This window comes from Platalea leucorodia, assembly GCF_965183815.1.
Source record: "Platalea leucorodia genome assembly, chromosome: Z".
NCBI classification, from domain to species: Eukaryota; Metazoa; Chordata; class Aves; order Pelecaniformes; family Threskiornithidae; genus Platalea; species Platalea leucorodia.
Window position 1 is genome coordinate 4,753,313 of NC_138858.1, and position 21,952 is coordinate 4,775,264.

At 44.5% G+C, this 21,952-nt stretch overlaps 1 protein-coding gene across 1 annotated transcript in view; it reads left to right on the plus strand.

Annotated features, from left to right (window-relative positions):
• The window catches only part of LOXHD1 (lipoxygenase homology PLAT domains 1), a gene marked incomplete at both ends in the record, with an annotated part of 150,708 nt that extends 129,291 nt beyond the window's left edge, over positions 1–21,417 (plus strand). Inside the window, 5 exons of the mRNA XM_082335370.1 lie at positions 2,534–2,719; positions 15,410–15,580; positions 16,667–16,805; positions 18,240–18,401; positions 20,937–21,417. Coding sequence (XP_082191496.1) covers positions 2,534–2,719; positions 15,410–15,580; positions 16,667–16,805; positions 18,240–18,401; positions 20,937–21,417 — 1,139 coding nt within the window. The remainder of the gene's footprint in view (positions 1–2,533; positions 2,720–15,409; positions 15,581–16,666; positions 16,806–18,239; positions 18,402–20,936) is intronic.
• Between the last annotated feature and the right edge of the window lie 535 nt (positions 21,418–21,952).

The window sequence follows — 21,952 nt, forward strand, 5'->3', positions numbered from 1 at the left end:
CTCACGGTCATGTGCCCCAGCTCCCGTCCATATTAGCAACCATCTGGTGAGCCCTCAACATGACCCAGGGATTCAAACTGTCAGCATGGTCTAAGCATGGGCTTCTCAGTGCTGAGCAAAGGAGATAAGATCTTCCCTTCAGCTGCTGGCCATGCTTCTCCTGATGTAGGCCAATATGCAGTTTGCCTTGAATACTGAGAACTTGCTGTTCGCTCAGATTCAACCTGAATATGAATGTTATTGCTATAACCTCTGAGTCTTCTTCAGCTCCCCAGCATGTACCTGTGTAGGGTTTATTCCACCCCAGATGCAGAACTTTACATTTCTCCTTGGTATACTTCATGGGATTTCTGCTTGCCCCGACCTCAGGTTTCTCAAGGTCCATCTGGGTTGGAATTCTGCCATTCAGCATGTCAGTCACTCCCCCAAATTTGATGTTATCTAGAAATCTGCTGAGGATGCACTCTGTCACTGTTTAGGGTGTTGATGACGAAGTTCAGTGCTGCAGACCCCAGTATCGACCCATGAGCTATTGCACTCATTGCCTGTTAAGGCCTGTGCAACTACAGTACCTTCATCTCTTCATTTATCAAATTTTTTACAGTTCCTAAATATGCCTGACAGTTTCCTGGAATTAACAACAACAACAAAAAAAATCAGAAAAATCACTTCACCCAAATAGGTGAAATGTACATTGATTCAGCAATTTCTGTTCTTTTCTTTCCCATCTCCTGCTAATTGCTTGTGAGGGAAATGTCACGGCATGACGCTTCTTCCTGCAGGGAAGGTTTTGCTAAGAAACAGTTGGTTCTGTGCTTTATGAGACCTTGCATTAATTGGGAGCCTGCTCCTTGTAAGGAAATGGACTTTAGTTTGCTTTGTTCCTCACCTCAGCAAGCTTTACGGTCATAAAAGTTACTGCCAGATAAACCGCCTGAATCCCTAATGCTTTCTCTTCCTTCTTAAGTCCTTCCCAGGGAACTGCTGAAAATCAGCCCCAATTTAACATAGGCAATTTTTCATGTGGACACCAAATGTTGCTTTGCCTTTTCTCTGTATGACTCTTTTTCTCCTCCTTTTTTCCTTCTTTTAATATTTTTTTCAGTCCTTCTGTAAAGAGAGTTGTGATTTCTTCCTAATTGCTGTATTCAAATAATTATCCCGAAGAAGTGGTAACTTTCTCAAAAAGTTTTTGGTCCCCCTGACTTTGTGTCTGCATTGTGTTGTGAATGGAGCTGTGGGAAATACTGTCCGTGTGGTCCAAAGTGGATTTACGATCCACTTGTGTAAGAAATGGCTTGGCAGGCAGTTAGAGTTTTCAAAGCTGCGATATCTAACTGAGGGCAGCAGATGCTGAGTTTCTTTGTAAGACAGATTTGGATTTGATGATCTCATTTTCATTTTCCAAAATTTAAGGGCTTTGGTTCTGACACAGCAATGAATGTCTGCCCACGCAGAATCAAATTTCTTTCTATGAATCCGCTATTTCATTATGGCATCAAAAATAAAAAGCAATCATTTTGGTCAAATTGTAAATAGCGCCAGGTAAAATTTTTGTAACACCTTCACCTAAAATGTTCTTAAGGTCACTGCAGGTGATGGTTTGGCCTTGAACTCTCCAAAAGTCAGGAAAATTTCTGCAGCAAAATATGGGCAGCCATGGGCATATGAAATTCAATATCAGGTAATAAGGATCATCTTAGAAATTATTGTTTTCCTAACATATACATAAGAAGAGGTGAGGGTTGGTGGGGCAAACTGTTGTATAAGAAACTGGGACTTTTTCCATTAACATAGTGTGGACAATATTTTGAGAAACAGGAATACAGAAAGAAAACTTACGAAAGTGGGCCACAAGATGCCATAGCGGTTTGATTGATGACCTGCGTTTCTCATTCAGATCCCCGTGCCATACAACACAGGGAGAGCAGCACAAGACAGACCCCAGCTCAAGTGTCCTGGGTGCCACAGGACAGCTTGGGGAGGTTGTCGGACTGCAGAAGGAGACAGCAGTGTGCAAAAGGGCCCGTGGCCCAGTGGGAAGCCCAGGACCATGTGTACTAATACTTTGACTGTAGCTAGAAAAATTAAAATATGTTCTTTAATGCTGTTCCATAGATTGCTGGATGTTGCTGGGTAAATCACTTTGCTTCCCAAGCGACCTTGGAAAAATGGGAGTCATGACACTGACGTGATGCAATGAACAGTGCTGCATCCGGAGCAGAAACTCCTGCTTCTTCTTAGGACTGCTATCATCACAGTCACCATACCTTGAATGCAAGGATGAAGCATTCCAGCTGTATTTGGGGGACGGGCTGGAAGGCCTGGCTTGTTAGCTACCATGGGGTGTCCTCCTTGCAGGATCCTGCACAAATTCACTGAAATTTGTTAGCTGTACCCAGAGAAACCTGATCACCACTGCAGCCTCTTCCAGCCTGCCTTTGCTGCCTCCGTTTCCATGCAGTTGGAGGCTGGGTGTCAGCCCTACACAGCAGCCTAACTCGTGACAATGTACCTTGCTCTCTTATTCCAGGAGCAGGCACCGATGCCAACGTGTGCTTGATCCTGTTTGGGGAGAACGGGGACAGCGGGACCCTGGCGCTGAAGGAGTCTAACAAGTCTAACAAGTTTGAGCGGAACCAGATGGACGAATTCAACTTCTCGGACATGCTGAGCCTGGGAGATCTCTGCAAAGTGCGGATCTGGCACGACAACAAAGGTCAGGGCAGTGACTTGGTGGGGTGGGAGAGGTCGGGACAGTGTTTTCACTCGAGGAAACACATCCTGCACTGTGGACATGGGGCAGGCTGCAGGTACTGCTCCCAGCTCTGCTGCAGTCTGGGTAATCTCAAGGATTTTACCTGGATCCTGTGTCCCAGCTTGCCTGTCTAGATATACCCACTTCGTGCAGCAGGCTATCTCCCCATGTGCTGGTGTAGTCTCTGCTCTAATGGGTCAGCTTCAGTCGGAGCTTACAGCCACCGCTGCAGCACGGATAATGACAGCTCCTCCAAAGCAAAGCCATCCAGCCTGTTATCCCAACACACCAGCTCTATTAATGCAATACCTTTCTCACAGGCTGGTATGGCACTTTCCTAGCAATTTAATGCTATCTGCCTGACACCGACACATGGGGTAATGCAGCATGGCATAACACAGTGAGCTTTAGAAGACAGAAATAAAGATCTGTGTCTGTCTTTATTAAAATCACTACCTCAGATGGTGAGTATACAGTGCCCTGCTGAGAGGGATTCTGACATTTTCCTGCTGCTGGACACTCAAACTGGTTTCACAAACAGCAGAGCAGCACTGTCGTAGTCATTTGTGTTGTTATTCAGGTACCAAGCAGCATCTTGTAACAAATGCATCACTCGCACTGCTGTGATGACATCTCATCCCATCCCTTCTTCATCTAAACAAGATGATCTTGCATTAACAATTACTTACTTCCTAATGGCAAGCCCTTGCTGCAGGCTAAAGGTGAAGCTTGATAGTTCCCATAGACCCACCTGGGTCAGTATTAACAAGGCTGTTAGGGCAGTAGTATTTATCAAAGTCCTGGGAGGAATGGCAGCAGGACTGCCTAGTCATTACCTTGTTGTACTGAGGCAGATGGTTTATGGCTGGGCTGGGGTTATGTGTCAGTATGGGCTCATCCTGGCCATCATCTTCTTGACTTCTCCAAGTTGTGGCAGTTGGGGAAGGCTGCATCTCATGCAATATTAATAAAAGATGCTACTTCTGGATCAGACTCTCCCACTGTAAGTTCCGTATTGTTATTAAAAAAAAAAAAAAAAAAAAAAAGGAGAAATCTGTTGTGAAATGTTGAAATATGACCATCCACCCAATCTGGCTTCATGATTGTTTATTCCCAGCCACTGCAAGCTTCAGGCTCATATTTATCTCTCCCACAACACAGGACAATTACGTTGTTTAAGCTCTGTAACATCATGTTATATAGCCGGTGCTGAATGCAGTAAGGGAGACCATTTTACCTGATTTTAGTTGCCAAAACACTTATTCCTTGAATCTGTGGTTTAGATGCTGAAATGGAAAGAGCTATCAAAATACCCACGGGCGTTTTAGCTCAGCAAACAGGCGTCTCTGCAGTTGCAAGTGTGGTTTGGATGTCCTTTGGAGAGCAGCAAGAAATCAGCACGGACTTGCAGATTCATTTTCAAATATATTACAAGCTAAAATGGCTACAAAGAGAACATTTTCCTCAAGAGGCCTTGTGGCTCCCCCGTGATCAGTTGTGCTAACAGAATGAAATACACCCACCAGATCAGAGCTGATCCTTAGGGCTCAGGCACGCGAACGGGCTGGGATGTAGGAAGATAAGAACCGGGTCAGACCGAGGGTCTGTCAAGCCCGGCAGCTGTTTCCAACAGCAGCATCATTGGGTGCCTGAGGAAGAGGGGCAACTGAGCGAGCGTGTGTAATCCTTCCCCAATCCTCTGCATCTTACTATGTGTAGCTCAAGGCATTTCCTGAACTGGATATAATTTTTGTCTGTTAAGTAACTTTCAGTGAATTTTCTCATTCAAGCGCTTGTCCAGACTCTCCAGGAGACATTTAGCACCCACGGCATCCCATGGCAATGAGTCCCATGGGTCTGCTCTCTGCTGCATGACAGGCAAATCCTGTTAATCTCGGCAGTTTTGCTGCCTTTTCCTTCTTGCACAAGTGATCACAGTTCACCTTCTCCCTGACACTGATGATGATGTTGATACAGGTTGGGGAGTTACCACATTGTAGCTGAGCTATGGTAGTTGCTATCTGTATTCTCTTCGTTAGTGGCAAAGGGAAGTAACAGTGTTTAGCCTTAGGCTAAGAAGGCAATAGGCTCAATTAGTTCAAATTTGCTGGAGGCTAAGAGCACGTACGCAGATAGCCACCACAAGTCAGCCAAAAGAATAAACCATGTGTCCAGAACCTGAAAAAATACTTCATATTTATGAATATAAACACACATTGCAACCTCACATTCTCTTTCCTTATTTCCCTCTTATCACTGGTTTCTATTTATAAATAATAGTTAGTAGGGCTTTTACCAGACCTAGCTGACTGCACGGTTAAGCCTTGGAGAAACAACACGCTCAGGTTTTGTTTAGCAGAAACGTACTTGTTTTTCCCCCCAGAAAGGAGGACAACTGTAGTTTAAATCATAACATATGTTGTCTTCATTGTTCTTGCATTAGTCATGTGAAAGGCATATCCTATCTAAAACTTCACACAATGCAGCATGACAGTTTGTTGGGTGGATAGAGTATTTATTACTGCTGGGATCCCAGGCTATAGCTATCCTTTGCATATATGCCTGCTTTCTATATATAATTTATATAAATCAGCTGTGCCATGGGTTAGAAACTCCTGGCTCTGTTTTTTGGAAAGGAGTAGTAGGGTCAAGGGTCAAGGGTCATGTATGGTTTTTGTCAGATGCTTCGGGGACTTTGGATATTAAACAAAAATGTGCTTGTATTTAGCATTACTTTGAGGCATCAGATGTTGATCATTCTTTCCTTAGGTTTTTTTTTTTCTTTTTTGGACTAAACGGTTCTTTGCCAATGGTCTGTGGAAGACTCAGCCTCACACTGGCCTACCCCATCGCTCCTCACATGCTGAATACTTGGAACATGGATGATGTTCTTTACTAATTTTCTTAATAATCAGCCTCAGTGACAGCATCAGCCTGTTTCGACTCACATTAGGTGCCTTTAGCACCTATGGGCTAGTTAAGGGAACTACTAACCATCACAAAGCTTCTTTTTCCTTCAGACATCACCTGGTCCCAGCAAGAAGTCAATCAACCTTCCCCCATTCCAGGATAAAATACATTTAAATGGCTTGCGCAAGGTGGTTACTTTGCCATGAAGTCCAGTTGAGCATCTGTTTCCACCAGCAAAGTTTTGCTGCAGTGGCTTTGCTCCCAGTTCACATCCCACTTTTCTTCATCCTTTCATTGAAATTTGACTGCAGTGGGGTGTTCAGAGTTGACGAGGCAGTAACTGCAATGGCAAAGACTGTTGGAAGGTCTAAATCGCAAACACTGCATTTGCCTCCTCTGGAAAAGCATGTCAGTTTTATGGTCCCACTTTAATGCTTTTAAATGCTGTTTTCTCCACAAAAACTGCTGAGTGGCATTTCTGTATGAGATATAAAGGAAGAATGAAGCCCCCATCAAATTCCTCTGACTTCAGTAAAATTGATTAGGAAGGAAGTCGGCACTCATTTGAAAACAGGTTGTTTAGAGACTTTGCAAATGTAATTTCAAGGAACTTGTCCCTGATTTTTTCAGATGTTCAGAGCTCACCAGTGAGAGTCTGGTAACAATGAATTGCTGTGAATGAAATTTAGTTTTAAGTTTTGCTCCATGTCTTTTTATCTTGCTCCTGTTTACTTTCAGATACTGATGTTCGACCTAATATATTTAGACTCCCTGAGCAAATTTAATCATTTCCAGACTCCCCATCTCCTGATCTCAGATAGGCACTATGTATTTTCTCATATCTCAGTTCATTTACTTCTACATTTATGCAAGATCAGTATCTGTAGGTCTGTAGAAATACTGGCTTTCTAAATACAGGCCTCATTTTTTCTCTGATTTCAGGACTAAATCACTGTTTTGGAGGAATGGCTTAAAGTTTCTTAGTATCAGAGTAATGGAATTATTTACCTAGAAAAATCTTCCCCCCCACCTTTTTTTTTTGGTTGCCTTTTTCTCCTTGCAACAAGGAGATACAGGAAATCTGGATTTACCTCCCTCATCTGCCTGAGTAGATTTGAACCCAGAAGATAAGCAGTCTTTCTAAAGTGATTAATTTCAGATTCTTGATTATCTCAGTTGCCATCAGCCAAGGAGAGCCAGGAAGGGTCTAATTATGGATAAACCAGACTTCTCTGTGTTATTATAGGAGCAAAGGCAGAAGTAAATAACCAGGTTATGCAGCCCAACTTCTTCTTTGCCTCAACAGGGCCCTTCTCTCAATAATACCAACCGCTATGACATCGTCTGAGTTTTAAGTAGCCTCACTGCCCCATTGACTCTTTTTGTGTGGCTCTTCCAAAAGAGAAACTATCTTATTCCCCTTTCTTGATCTGGACCCAACTCAAAAACATTAGTATGCCCTTGTTTTACCTTTTCTTTCTCGGAAGGATCTACCTTTTTAAGGAGCAGTATCTTGGATCAGATCTTAAATTGCCCAGGCCTTGAGCTCTCAGCACGTGGCTTTTCCAGAGATACGTTTCTGCAATTCACAGACATAATTCCAAGCCTTTTGGGCACTGGTAGGCCATAAATTATTAAAAGAAACCTAAAGATCTGCCTTTTTAGCCCCTTGTAAGGATTTGCTCAGCTATCAGACCTGAGAAGGTCTTTTCTAAGCCCTCTTCTCAGTGCTTGACTCTTGCCTCATAAAGTCTGTTGATCCATGGGGCAGATGTGTTGAATAGTTTCTGCTTTAAATAAAAAGTGAAAGGAAGAGAAATAGATGTGTGAAACTGCTCAAGGAGAGGGGAGTCCATTATCCCCCCTGTTTTGCTAATGGCTCAGTACAGAGGAAGGCGTCAACTCCTGCATCTTGCTGGATGAAGTCAGCACCTTAGACAAGGCACAAATAGACATGCAAGCTGCAGACCTGTGTAGCCTGCCAGCAACCGTGCCACGGCCCCTTAGTCCTTCAGATTGCCTAAATCTGGCTTTGGCCTCTCAGGAGACCCCAGCACGAACGTGCAGAGTCCTCATCACATGCCATGCACCTACCTCTCTCTTCAATGATAGGTTTTTTCCTTACACTCAACAGTCCTATCACAAAGATGTGCTACAGGCATTACAGCGCAAGCAGAAGACACTGCAAAGATCTCACAGTCCAGAGTTGACATAAAGTAGAAAGAAAAAAAAAAAAAAAAAGTAAGCAAATAAAACAGCAAACTTGGAGAGAAGGCGAAGACTTCAGTGTTGACCTTGCACAGTCATTCATTTCTTCCCAGTCTTCTGTAACTGTAGAACCCTTCACTATAGAGTGGAAAGAGCCCCAAAGGCCAGATATAGCTGTAGAATTATCAATTCTTTAAAAACTTCCCTTTTCTACAAGCCTCCTTTGCTCCTTTTGGGGACAAATTAATCGGCACCCTTGTTAAATGCTTTTGCACCAAGTATGCCTCAGTAGAACACAAAATATGCTTCAATTGCAAGAATATCATCTGAGAAACTGCTATGTCTTCACTCTGAGCTGTTAAGTGTTTTTGCACAGGAGTAGTTTATCTGTAAGATGGGGCGAGGGGTGGGGGGGATGTCTGAGAGTAATTTATGGGTGGTTTTGACCTGAGTCAAGTCCTGGAGTGAACCAGTTGCATAGACAACAGAGGAGGGGGGGCAGGGGACCTATTTTCTAAAACTGTCCTGTGTTAAGCTTTTGCTTTGTCAAAGATTTTGAGAGGTTTTGCATTGCCTGTCTGCTCTGATGAGAAACATCGTGGTGTGAACTAACATGATCCTAAAGGAGAGATATAGAAAATGGATCTATTTTTATTCTGCCACTGGCTTGCTGAATGACCTTGCGTAAATCACATCCCCGTACCTCATTTTCAGTTATGTAAATTAGGGATAAAAATTATTCACCTTCTTAAAGTGTTTGAGATGTACTAATGCAAAGCTAGATGCTATGATTTTAACACCTCACAATTAACGCTCCATTTCTAGCAATCCGACGTTGCTATCAAAGCTCCCACCACTTTCTGGGTGATGTCTCATGTGGTGGGGTTTAGGGATGGATGGTCATCTAACCAAGCAGGAGATAAATAATGTCAGAGAACACAAGGCTGATGAACTATCTTTACAATAGTCGTTACTTCAAGTTTCAAAAATGTGAAAAGAAAAAAAAAAAAAAGCAATTAGGGAGCTGAACAGCACTGGCTGGTGGTTGTGAATGGCTGGGCAGCAGCAATTCTTCACTGGCCCCTGAGCAGTCAATGTCCTGAGCAGGATTTTTCTTTTACTCCTATGGGAACATAAGCACCAGTTATGACAACTATTATCCTTGATGGGGCATCAACCGCTTTGAAAACTAAACCAAAGAAGATCTGCTACAGATAGACAAGGGATAGGGAGGAAAATCAATTAATATGGCTGCAAAGAGTGGAGACAGTTTAACTTCCATGGACATGTGTGCATCCAAGCCTGGATGTGGATCTGCCAGCACAGATTTGATCCCATCAGCTCTCGCTTTGCAAAGAATAGTTAATATTCAGTAAAGCAAGGTCAGGGACTGGGTGCCTGGTGAGTGGTGAACCCAACAGACTCGATTCATTCTCACTGTTTTTCTCCCATCCTCCTATGTTTCTGCATGTGTCAGGACAGCTTAATATTTTAGGGGTGAATATAGTCTGGGGCAAGTGGTTACTGTTCCCAAGAGGGGCTAAAGAAACTTCTGGTGCTGCAAGCTGGGGTTTTAGTTAAATGAAGCGGTAACTTCATTATCTGTGTTACATCTACTGCTTCTAAAGTCAGACTCGATTGCACTAATCACTGCAGAAATGCATGAAAAGGAGCTTACAATCCAACCTGTCTGTCCAACATCAGGAAAGCACAGACTTTTAGCATCACCAGGGAAAAAGGCAAAATGGTCCTGGGAAGACCTTGCAGGCATACACAGAGGGTCCTTGCCCAGCATCATCCAGTTGTCAGCTTGGGCCCTTTTGGAAAGGAGGATAAATGGGACAAATAACTGCTCTTTTGGATAAGTACACTTGGGGAAGAGAATACATTTCCCTACATGACACTAAATTATACAACTGCCAGAGTCAAGCAAGCAAAGTGATTCTGTTTTCCCCAAAGCTCTTCTCCTCCTCTAATTACATTTGAAATGTTTTGCATGTCATTGAAAATGTCACTTCCAGCTGCGGACCATTAAAGAGCCTATGTGGCACAGCCACGGGTTTTATTAGGGCAGGTTTGCTGCTAGGGATTTTGACGGCAGCAAAACAGGCCTGGGGTGAAGTACCTTTTGTTACAAACATTGAACACTTGTTATGGTGACAGGGGATCTTCCACAAAGGCACAGTGGTGGCCAAACTATTTTAAAGACTGAGACCTGCATAATCAAGCAGTAACTGCCTAGATATGTGCTATTTCTTCACTTCTGCCCCAAAGCAGTAACGGAGACAAATGTAGTGGTGCTGGTTTGTACCAGGGTCACTGCAGAAAAGCCCACGATGCTCGCCAAGGCATTTGTGCAGTTGATTGGTTCCTGAGCCCTTGCTCTCCTGGTACTCCTGGTTGGTTGAGGTGCCAAAGGGATACAACGAGATCTGCTCTGGCTCTTCTGCGAACACTGAAAGCTGAGTGATGGAGCAGCTGTGGCTTTCATGTTGGATCAAGGTCCACCATCCAACAGTATCCTGGCACTCAGGGAAAAGGCTGATTAGCCAATGCTGCAGAGATCCTCCAGTTTCTCCTGCGTGGCCAGGCAGTGCAAGCAGTGGACACGACCCAGGAAAGTCCTTCCACCCTGCTACATCCACACCACTTTTCTGACTCCTCTTCCTCACTGATGCCCACTCCATAAACCAGCTTGTGCTGAGGATTTGGTGGCTCCAGGGTCACACCCGTGTATGGGATGTAGTTCCCTTTCCTGTTGTTTCTCAGGTGCTGTAATGTCTCTGAGCCCATTGCTCTGCAAAAGCCGCACAGAAACAGAAGGTGGAAACAGGGTAACATCCTGAAACCAGGATTTCATGACCTGAAAAATGGTTCTGCAAACATGGTTTCTTCTTCCACTGATGTGTCCCCTGGCATGCAGAGCCAGCTCAGCAGAGGGAAAGTCTCACATTTAGGCTCTGTGCACAACTGGACTTTGTGGTTTTTTCTATATCAATACAAAAAGAAATTGAATGTATCTTTTCCCAGTCTGAAACAAGAGAAAACTAATTATTTTTCTGGTAAAGCAGAATAATTTCTTCAACCCTGAATCAATCCTTCCATTTCCATATCAGCTTTTAAATGGGGTTTAATGTTGTGGCAGTGAAACCCTCGATGTGATACCACTCCTGGCAACAGGGGACTTGGACAGGGTAGGAAGATGGGCTGCTGTGACATAGTCAGTACAGCATTCACCTGGGGTGAATTATTTCTCTTGAGAAATGAAGATCACTATAGGATACTTTTACAGCTTTGTCGTGAATGAGCAGTTAGGTCGCTTAAATAATCACCGCCACAGATATTTGCAAACAGTGATTTAATTTATAAAAGGGTGATTTAACAAAGTTCGACGGCAAGGTTCACTCTATTACTTATTAAATGAATGGGATATATGTAGAGAGAGAGAAGGATTGAGGTAGAAAGGAATACAAGGCGGGAGTAAAGGAGGCCCTCCCGTTGAGCCACGAGGTTCGGAATGGACCCCCTTGCTCTCTAAACTCCTTCTCAGAGAGGAGCCTCGGTGCGGCTGGATCCAATCCTAGTCTCAGACTTGGTCAATGATTTATGGCTAAGGATTATATGTATTTAGCAGCAGCTTAGGTTTATTCACAGTAAGGAGAGAATCACAAGAATTTAGTAGTAACTAATCATTGGTTACTCTAGCACCTACAAAGTGATGAAATAAAACTTACTACAATATTTGTATAATACACACACACACATAATCACACACTGGGCCTAATAAAAGGTACCTCTTAAAATCCCTCGTGAGTTTGAATGCGCAGATAAAGGTACCCATCAAAAATTGCCCTCGAGTTCAGTGAAATACTGACTTCAGTGATCGTCTCAACAGGCAAAGGGTTGCACCTCAAGGAGTGAAGGGCACCGGAGACCAGCCCAGGTCCTGTTGCCAGGCCTCCATAAGCAAACTTAAGAGTTCACAGCTCTGAGATGCATCCCACTCAGAGGGAGACACTGGCACAGCCCGCTGCGGTCCAGGAGAGCTCAAAGGGTCTCCCGTGGTACCGCTGTTTATAGAGTTTTGAGATGATTGACTTTAGGCATCAGTAAATTTCCATTCTGGCCACAGCTGCAGTCAGTTATTGCTGAGTTCTCATTAATCTCAGCAAGGCAGGTACGATCCTCCCGTACCGATCCGCCTGAGTTACGATCCACAATGAGGTGTTGCCAAGCTGTCAAGGGGTGACTGATTATGCCAGGTGGGATCAAGGCATTCTTGTTCCCCAGCTCAGCCATGCAAGAGTGCCTGGTACAACCAAGGGGCACCTGGTTGCCAGACTCATTGCTCAGAGGCCAAACATTGGCAGGGGTCCCTGGGGTCGTAAGGTGGTCCAGAGGAAGGGGGGGGAGGGACGACACACCGCCACAAGTTTCCAAGTCTCCTAATCTAATTTAAGTTGCTAATCATCACAAAGGAAAACAGGAAAAAGGAAGGACCAATTCTAGTGAGAGAGAAGAGAAATATCTTTTCCTTAAAGCAGACAGGAGGATACTTTGAGGCAGTAGCACCATTTTTCTAAGAGTGACCAGCCAGCTCCTTGTTTCAAAGTACCCTTGTGCTGTAAGGGACACCCTGTTGGCATTTGCTTTTCAGTGTCGATCCCCTGACAGAGCCCAGAGCTTGCTCTTTAAATAGCACAGAGCTGATAAATGCAGCTTTCGCAGGGAACACCAGAAAAAGCTGCACTTTGTGCTCCCTTTGCCCTCAACTCCAACATATGCTGGAAAGTCAGCTCTGGCCCATCTCTCCCTGTGATAAAAGAGCAGGTTTTTATTGCAGCTTTCCTGGTGAGTGGCTGCTGGGACCACGATAGAGAAGAGGGAGGAGGGTATGTGTATCTCATTCAGTCTTTTTCATGATACCACTGCTTAGCACTGATCTCGTCCCAATCATGCTGTTCACTGCTGGCAACAGGACTAAGATCACCAATTTATTCTATCCTGGTCTGCAGTTGTTGATCTCTCTCACTGGAGAAGGATGAGATGTTTTCTTTCTTTCATCCTGTACTGTTTTAACTAAAGTTTTGATGGAAGTGGAGCATCCTCCTGAATATGCTGCAGAGACGTTCATTGAACTTAAATGGAAATGACCCTGCCAAAAAGATTAAGGGCTGACACTGCCAACATGTTTAGAATAAATTTCCAAACAGCCCCAAAGAGCAAGTTCCTCCAGTTGGAGCCTGGTGGGAGCCCTGGGGAATTTGGTAAGATATGCCCTGGAGGCAGTAAACTGGTGAGGATCTGTGAGGGTACGGCATGCCAGCTCACCCCCAAAACCCCTTCACACCCTTGTTCTGCTGCTGGAGCCTGGAGGAGGTCATGCATGTTTGGGTGGTGCATCCAGCTCCCCTGCCTGGGTGCTGCACCCGTAGTATTTGCACAGGTCTTGTCACTGGCACATGGCACTGTCCTCCCAGTGCAAGAGGGATGTGGACATACTGGAGAGAGTCCAGTGAAGGGCCACAAAGATGATTAAGGAATTGGAGCATCTGTTTTATGAAGAGAGGCTGAGAGAGCTGGGATTGTTCAGCCTGGAGAAGATGAGGCTCAGGGGGATTTTATCAATGTGTTCAAATACCTGATGGGGGAGTAGAGAAGATGGAGCCAGACTTCTCAGCAGTGCCCCATGACAGGGCAAGAGGCAATGAGCACAAACTGAAATACAGGGAGTTCCAATTTAAACATAAGAAAAAAGCTTTTTTCTCTGCACAGGTAATCAAACACTGGCACAGGTTGCCCACAGAGGTTGTGGAGTCTCCATCCGTGGAGATATACAAAACCTGACCGGACACATCCCTGAGCAGCCTGCTTTAGCTGACCTTGCTCTAAGCAGGGGGTTGGACTAAACATTCTCCAGATGTTCCTTCCTGCCACAATGATCCTGCAGTTCTGTGCCCCCTCCATTTAAGGGGCAAGTGGTGTCTTTGGTTGAGGTCTGTGCCTTGTAGCAGGTGTTTTCCTAGCTTGAAGAAGGGAAAAGTACAAAACAGGAATGGCTGTGAGGCTGGTAGAGAACTGCACACACATGGTGTGGAGGGATTGCAGTCCACAGGAGCAGGGTGACTTGTTGAGATAACTCAAAAAGGTGTCATCATTTTCTTTTCGGGGCTAAAGATTAATATTTGCAAACTAAGGAAGTAGGCACATGGCAGTGAGTTCTTGGAAGAGCAAGAGCTGTTTAATGTTTCTGGGATGTAAATAATAAGTCAGCAGAGATTTCTCATCATGAGCATAACCTTTCTTTGTCTGACTAATAACAGGACCTGTAAGTAGAACTGTCAGAACCTCCCGTCCCCCAAGCTCAATAACGGCTTCTTCTGTTTCAACAAAGAAATCAGGAAAATGTTCCCAAATGCCCTTTTGATCACTTTAAAGTTGCTTTTCCACTGAAAAAAAAAAGGAAGTAGAAAACTGAAAGGGAGCTATGACTCCTCAGAAGGCCCCAAGGCAAAAGTTAGGTGATTTGGTGGTCCCTGCTGGAGCATCCATTACTTTAGTCTGTCCTATGTTCATATCCAGTCACAGCATTAGTGAATTCACCCAGGTTGCTTGGCAAGATCAGGATAGCATGGTTAATTTCCTTGCATGTGCTAGCTGGCAGGGTCAAATGATCAAGTTGTAATCTACCTTCTGACCTTCAAACCCAAATATGAAGGGGTTGGGGGCCATGGAAAAAGACACTAAACCGTACAGCTTATGGCCAACTAGCACTCCCAAGATGTGAAGGGACCCCCACAAACCATGCACACACTGCTATGTCTTTTTTAATAACTATAGACATATGTGGTGGAAGGATGGGGGTTAGGTGGAATGGGAACTCGTATCTTTCTTTTGGCTTTCAGGCTTCATGTTTCCCTTAAAATGGAAGGAAGAATCAGCAGCAGTTTCTATGACAGAAGCTACTCCATTAACTTTGCCCCCAAACCCTCTGATTCCCAGGAGATTTCATGCTTCTGGTTCTAGCAAACAGTTCTGCAGGGCCCTGATTTCCCTGGGTCTTTGTAAGGGTTTGGTGTTCCTGAGCCACAGTAGTGCTTCTTCCTGGGATGGTTCCTGTGTTGGTGTGTTGACAGGGGGCACACCAGCCCTGGCTCTCCCTGCTCACTGCTGCTGCTAGTGGTATTGCAGAAGGCCCACCTTCTCCAAAGTGCTGGGCAAGGACAAGAGATTGCCCCTTGCCCAGAGAGCTTGAAATTTGGCTTATCTGGGGCCATGCTCCAACATCCTTATATCTGATCAAAAGCCAGCGAGTCCCTCAAAAGCATGGCCTGACTCTAGAAGGGGGATCAGATTATGGTCTTGAGCAGGTTGGCATTGCTTTTGGTATCAGAACAACGTCATGTTCACTGGTGCCATTATCTGAAGCAAATATAGATCATTTCTAGTACCAGCAGAGTGCTCCTGAGGAGAGGTATCTCACCCAAGCTATGTGGAAATATAAAAATCTTTTTTATTTTGTTGTTTTACTAGGAATAGCACCAGGTTGGCACTTGGAATATATTGATGTGAAGGACTCTGCCATGGACAAGACATTTCGCTTCCAGTGTGATCGCTGGCTGGCTAAAGGTGAAGATGATGGGCAGCTCATAAGGGAACTGGCTTGTGCCAATAATGACATCTTGGAACTGAAGGAACGGACTGGTAAGTTTAAAGCTGACTTGTGGCATCTGCTGAGGGACCTCAGAGGACATAGGACCACAACTCCTGCAAGCTGCTCCACTAAGAGTTCCAATGCAATAGGCATTTGTATTTCCAGGCTTTAAGGACTGGATTGTTTAAGATACTCTTTAGTTCAAAAGTGCAATGCTGTGATAATAAAGAAACAAATCAGGATTTATGAGGAAGAAAAAGATCTCATTCTGGGTTGAAACTTAAGAGGGGCTCGTCTGCAGAGGTTCAATCCAGCAGTAAGCCATAAGGACACATGGTTATGGTCTCATTAGAAATAATGGCCTTGAGTCTTTGAGGTGGAAAATAAGTTCAATTCTTAGAGCTTTGTAAGTAACATTGCTCCAGCTTTCTCTTTAACGTATTCTGGGCTACTAGCTCAAGTATCCCGGCTGAACATGATGGCTGAGCTTAACACCCCATAGCCCTGGGTCTGCTCTGGGTAATTCCACTGAGTCCAAGGCAATTATACTGGTGTCTAATGTGTTGAGTGAGGCAGCGAGCAAGGGTTACTTAACCGCACTGATGATATGCAAAGTGCATCTCAAGAACTCCCGCACTGCAGTGCTCTTGTTCAGGAGAGTCCTGGAGAGTCAATAATCACATTACTTCAGTGTGATTTCACTCTGCCCCTACGAAAAAAACAGCCTTGTGGCTGCCATTTTGGGTACTTACATCTGAGCACATCTTGTTGCATACATGGGTACCCTCACTGTCCCTGTTACGAACAGTGGCACAAAACCTGTAGGATTTGGGCCGTGTTAAAAAGGCAGTGCTTAACACAGCAGGGAGCTGGACACAGCTTGTTCAAGAACAGCTTCATCTACTCTTGCTAGCTGATCGAGCAGATTTCATTTGCATGAAATCCAAAGCACGTAGAGGTCAAAAGTCCCACAGATTTCAGTGTGGTTCCATCCTTATTTTGCAAATGCTTTCTTGTGTGCTGTGACAAATATTAGGAAGAGAGTTTTTAAGCAACATGACAGCCAAATGAAGAGATCTTTCTGGCCATCTGCTCTTCCTTTTCTGTTTAACATGTGTGTTAATCATGCTTTAAAGCCTATGAGATTGTCACAGTAACAAGCGACAGAGAGGATGCAGAAACAAAGGAAAACATCTGGATCATCTTGGAAGGAAAGCTGGGCCGCTCGAAAGAATTCCTTATGGAAAACTCCTCCAAGAAAAGGAGATTTGAAAGGTAGCGGGACTGGATGGTGGGCTAGAGAAACTCCCAACAGCTGTGTGTCTTCCACAAATGCCACCTCTTCTCCAGGATGCTCTGTAGAGTTGTGTTTGTGCCATGCTGTTTCTCATCCCCCTTCCAAAAAGGCTAAGGGCTTCTTACCTGGAGTAAAAGGAAGATGTAAAATTAGTTTCTGATGGGCAGACACAGAGCAGGCTTAAAAATTATGAGAAAAAGGCATTTGGTAAAAGGAAATGTAGATGATGCATGTGTTCATGTGTGTCTTTTTGTATTAGTACATACAAATGGGCTTCTGGCGAGCCCCGGGGGAGGCTGTGTATTTTTGAGCTGGGAGGAGCAGAAGGAAGCTGGAGGTGGTTTTAGTTCCTTTTACAGCATCTCGCTGGCAGTGGGAATCAGAGAGAAAGTGAAAATAGTTGAAGGCTAAATGTTGTCAGAGCTGCTTAGATTTGACTTTCCAGACGAATCTGGGGGGTAAGACTGAAAGATCACTGTCATGCAAGGAAAGCCGAATATCAGCCTCGTGCACAGACGAGCTGGAGGTGTGTCTGTGTAAAGTGGGGCAGAATCCTCTTCCCATGTGGGACCAAAGTGCTCGAGATGTGAGATGGGTTTCTACTTTGTTTAAGGACACAACATGCCCTTAGGAGACGGGGACATCTTCAAAGCCACAGACTCTGCTGATGTTCGGTTGCTTTGCAGGGAGGAAAGGTTTTTCTTGTGGCTCTGTAAAGGAAGATGAAATTTCAGCTGATGTGGACTCTAGTATGAATGGCTGAGATTTCATGTGAAACATGAAAGATCGGGAGGAGCTTCCTCCTGACCTTCAGCTGATGGAGTCTACAGTGGAGTTAAAGACGCCACTCTAAAGCATTAATCAGAGTCCATCCTTGGAGACGGGTTGGAATAAAGACCAGTCCAAGGAGATAAACCTAACAGCTACATAGGGGACATGACAGGGAGCCAGCAAAGTGTTTGACAGAGACCTATTGTTCCTCTAAACTGTTTTCAAGCTGAGCTTCAGGAAGGGTGGCTGAACTAGCAAATTTAAAACAGCTATGGTGGGTAGATGTGTAACAGATACGGTATCTGTCAAGAATGAATGAATAAGTGCTGGAGGGGAAATTAGTCATTCTTTAGCTTTATCTGTAATGAGGCAAATTGATTTTGTATGTAGAACAGCTCAAGTTTATCCTGGAAAGTCCTAGTGGCAACAATTTAAAGTGTCACCCCTAATCTGAGAAAATAATAAATTTAAATATGGAAATTATACTTTGTGTTGAATGATTGTAGGTTAAATTAAATTACTTTAAATGAAGTCTTACCTTCTACCTTCAATAGCCATCTGCAAATTACTTAATGTCCATATGAGACAAGTCACTGCCAGCCTTCAAGATACTAACTGAAACTGCTCCCTGTTTCCTGCAGGGGAGCAACAGACACATTTCAGTTTTCTTCAAAGAACGTTGGTGAAATTGCAGCCATCTGTGTTGGTCACTGCCCAAAAGATGGGAAAAAGTCATCTGCAAAAGCTGATGTCTTCTGGCATGTCCAAGAGATTATCATAACAGAGATGGAGCTTTGCAACAAGTAAGTGCCTTCTCATCTGCGAGGAGCCACTCCAGGAGGGCATGGGGAAGCTGAGCTGCTCTGCCATGCATCCTCCTGCAGCATTTCAGACCTAAGCAATAGCGGAAAGTCTTACCAAATCTTAATCCCTTCCCGAAAGCTAAGGACAAGCTGTTTGGTGTGTCGGGTACAGAATGTCCCTGCCTGACTTGCCTGTGCAATTTCTGAGTTGTTAGAGGGTATTTGTGTGTGCAGACAAGTTTATAAATGAGTTGGCTTGGGTGAACCTTGCAACTATGACAAATTAATGCCTCAGCTTGTGGAAAATACTTAGACTGACTGAAATTAACGGGGGGTTTGTAGGACGCTCTGAACAGACTGGCAAGTCTTGTAAAAAGAGCTCCTAAAAAAATTGAGAGTAAGACAAAACCTGAACTTCCAATTCAGACCAGTTTGGATGAGAGATGGTATGGTCCAAAAGGCCCACTGGAAAGGCTGCAGTCATGCAGCTCAGTTACTCTGATTTGAATATGACTGAAATCTGCCATGGCCGCAAAATGAACATGTCTGAAGAGCCCTGAGCACATCAGGTCCCACATGCTTTGGTCTGAGCCCCATCTTTGGAAGGGGTGACGTTCATGACTCGGCGCAGATAGCACAGGGACTATGCAGGAACCGGAGAAGAACATCTATTTGCAGAACAAACTGCTCTTCAGAGAAAATATCCACAATGTTAATTGTGGATTTCTTTTCTTCTCCATGATATTCCCATTGCTGCTAAAGAATTTAACTATAAGGAGTTTGTTCCAACTGAGACAACTGAGTGTTTAAAAAGAAATCCTTGAAGTGTTTTTTCTTTTTAGAAGCTGAGAGTCTCTCCTAGCAAATTAATCAGCCAGCAGAAGAGCCACAATAGTATTTGCTGAATGAAAACTCAGTCAATTACATACTAAAACATGTTCTTTTCTCCTGGTGTGGAAAAACCTGGAACCCTTAAGGTCCAGCTGTGTAATCAAATCCGTGCATTAAGGTCATTGGGAGCACACTGAAACTGCTGAAACAGTATGTCTTGAAGGGGCCAAAGATCTTCTCAGAAAGCCACAGGTTTTTTAAAGTTGTTTTAAATTAAAGACGGCAGCCAGGAGATACCAGTAAAGCCTGCAGCCTGTCATTGCACTGAGGGGTCCAGCTCTGCAGATGCAGCACTTCACAACGGTGTTTGCTCTGCAAACGATCAACTGGAGCAGATTGCACCCTGAGAGCAAGCTCTCGCTTCAGGGATTCCCAATCCCAAACATCCAAACAAACCCACCCAGTCAAGCCAATACCCAAATTAGAAGAGTTATGAGATTGTTGCAGGAATAGTTTTGAATTATACTGGGATTTTTGCCTTTTAGTAGTAGATCTTAGTATGTGAATGGGCTGTATTTAGAAGCTTTTTCTTGCAAATGCCAGGGCTAGAAAGGTCATCTTTTTTCTTCTTGCCCCTCATGAAGACTGGCATGCTCAATTATAACTCCAGACCATGAAATATTACATAGACCACAAAATAAAACTGCAGCATCAGGCAACCCTCCACCCCACTCTCATGCAGTTTTTCTGTCCCTGAGCCCAAATTTTGTTCCCACCAAAATTTCTCATTTACAAAGATTCTTTCCAGAGAAAGGAGTGCTTTACTTTGGCTGTGGAAAATGTCAAAAGTGTTGGAAGTGCTTAAGCAGCACAGTACTGCTTGAATCGCGGTAACCCTTCCTCCAGGTGTTTATTTTACACACACGCACTGCAATCCAGCTACACTCCCTCCAGGAGGACCTGCTGCAGTTTGATGAAGGCGAGGGAGGGGGGAAAAACTCATTTGGAAATGATCTGCATCACTGGAAATGAAATACATCATTAAAAGCAGAGTGCTCCAGCCTCTGGCTGGGTGCCAGGTACACGGTAATTTATGGATGTGCTGTGTGCTCCCTGCACATCACCAGAGGCAGCACTGCAGAGCCAAGGGCTTTCAGCATCTGGTACCTATCATTTCTGTGCTTGATGCTTTTTTTTTTTTGCCTGCTAAGGATGGGCTGGGTGATCTAGATGAGAAAAGAGGGCGGATTTAAACATCCTCCTCCCATCTTTCCCATTCTCCTCTTCCTAGTTCCTAGCCCAACCTTAACCATACCATCTCTGAGGATAACTGCTGATCTCCCTGCTCTCAGACCAGTTATACTCAGCAGCTCTGGGCTGCATTAGCTGCAGGGCTGATTGCCTCTCCTGCCTTAATTGGCCTGTAAATGGTCATGCTCTTGCACAGGCAAAAGAGGTGACAAGTGCCCCACACCAACCCTCCCATATGCAGGGTGTTGCGGAAGATGTTGGGTTTTCCAGTGGCAGTTGCAATGTTCAATCATGGCTGTCTTTCTAGAGAGAAATTCTAGTGCTAGCCCATATATGAAAAGGAATTGAAACAGCATTAATATTGGGAAATTTAGTAGCATGCCCAGTCCATAATATTTGTCCAACTAAGTGGCCATCCATACCATTAACATACTGTTAATTTTCCTTTGGCAGATACTTTTTCAGGTGCAATGTGAAAATCCCTCTGCGTTACAAGAGACGGGACTACAAAGTCTTTGAGTGTGCCAAGGTCACCGAGAGCTTTGCTAGCAAAGCCCGGAGCTTGGTGCCAGTCAAATATGAGACCATCGTGGTCACAGGCTTTGAAAAGGGTGCAGGCACCGACGCCAATGTGTTCATCACCATCTTCGGGTTGAACGGGGACTCAGGAAAGCGGGCGCTGAAGCAGAAGTTCAGGAACCTCTTTGAGCGAGGCAAAACTAACAGGTTTTATCTGGAAACATTGGACATGGGGGAGCTAAAAAAAGTCCGGATTGAGCACGACAACAGCGGTCTGGCACCGGGCTGGCTGGTGGAGCGGGTGGAGATCACCAACTCGGCGACCGGCGTGACCACCATTTTTCCCTGCGGGAAGTGGCTGGATGAAAACCGGGGCGATGGGTTAACCTGGAGGGAGCTTTTTCCTAGGTACTGAGGAGGGCAGGGCTGCAGGAGGGTTTTGGTCCCTTCTGCATGCACATTTTTCTCGTTATACTGGTTTATATTGCATTTTACTTTTTAAAACGCTGCCTTTTATATTGAGAGATTTTTAGTAGCAAGATGTGCTTCCTGGGTTAACATTTTGTAAAAGTAACACTGCTTTTTTTAAAGTGCATCTAAAATTGTGAATGAAATAAATACATTTCTCACTTATTTGTGATTAAAAGCCACAACTAACAGAGCCATACGCTATCCTTTAACAGCTCAGATGCCATCTCCTGCTTTCAGTTCTTTGCCCTGCCAGGGCTGAGAAAGCCCACTGACCTCACCACTGATGGGCTCTCTTTTTAGATGAGTAAAGAGGATAAGGCAAGTGAGCCAATATATTTAGGAAAATTGAGCTTGGAGATCCCAGTTTTTCCCACTTCTGGCAACTGTGAACACTGTGTGTGTCCATACATGCATACACACCTTCAGAAGGCACTGCATCGAAAACAGTGGGCGCAGCAGGGCTTTCTGCAGGGTGGTTG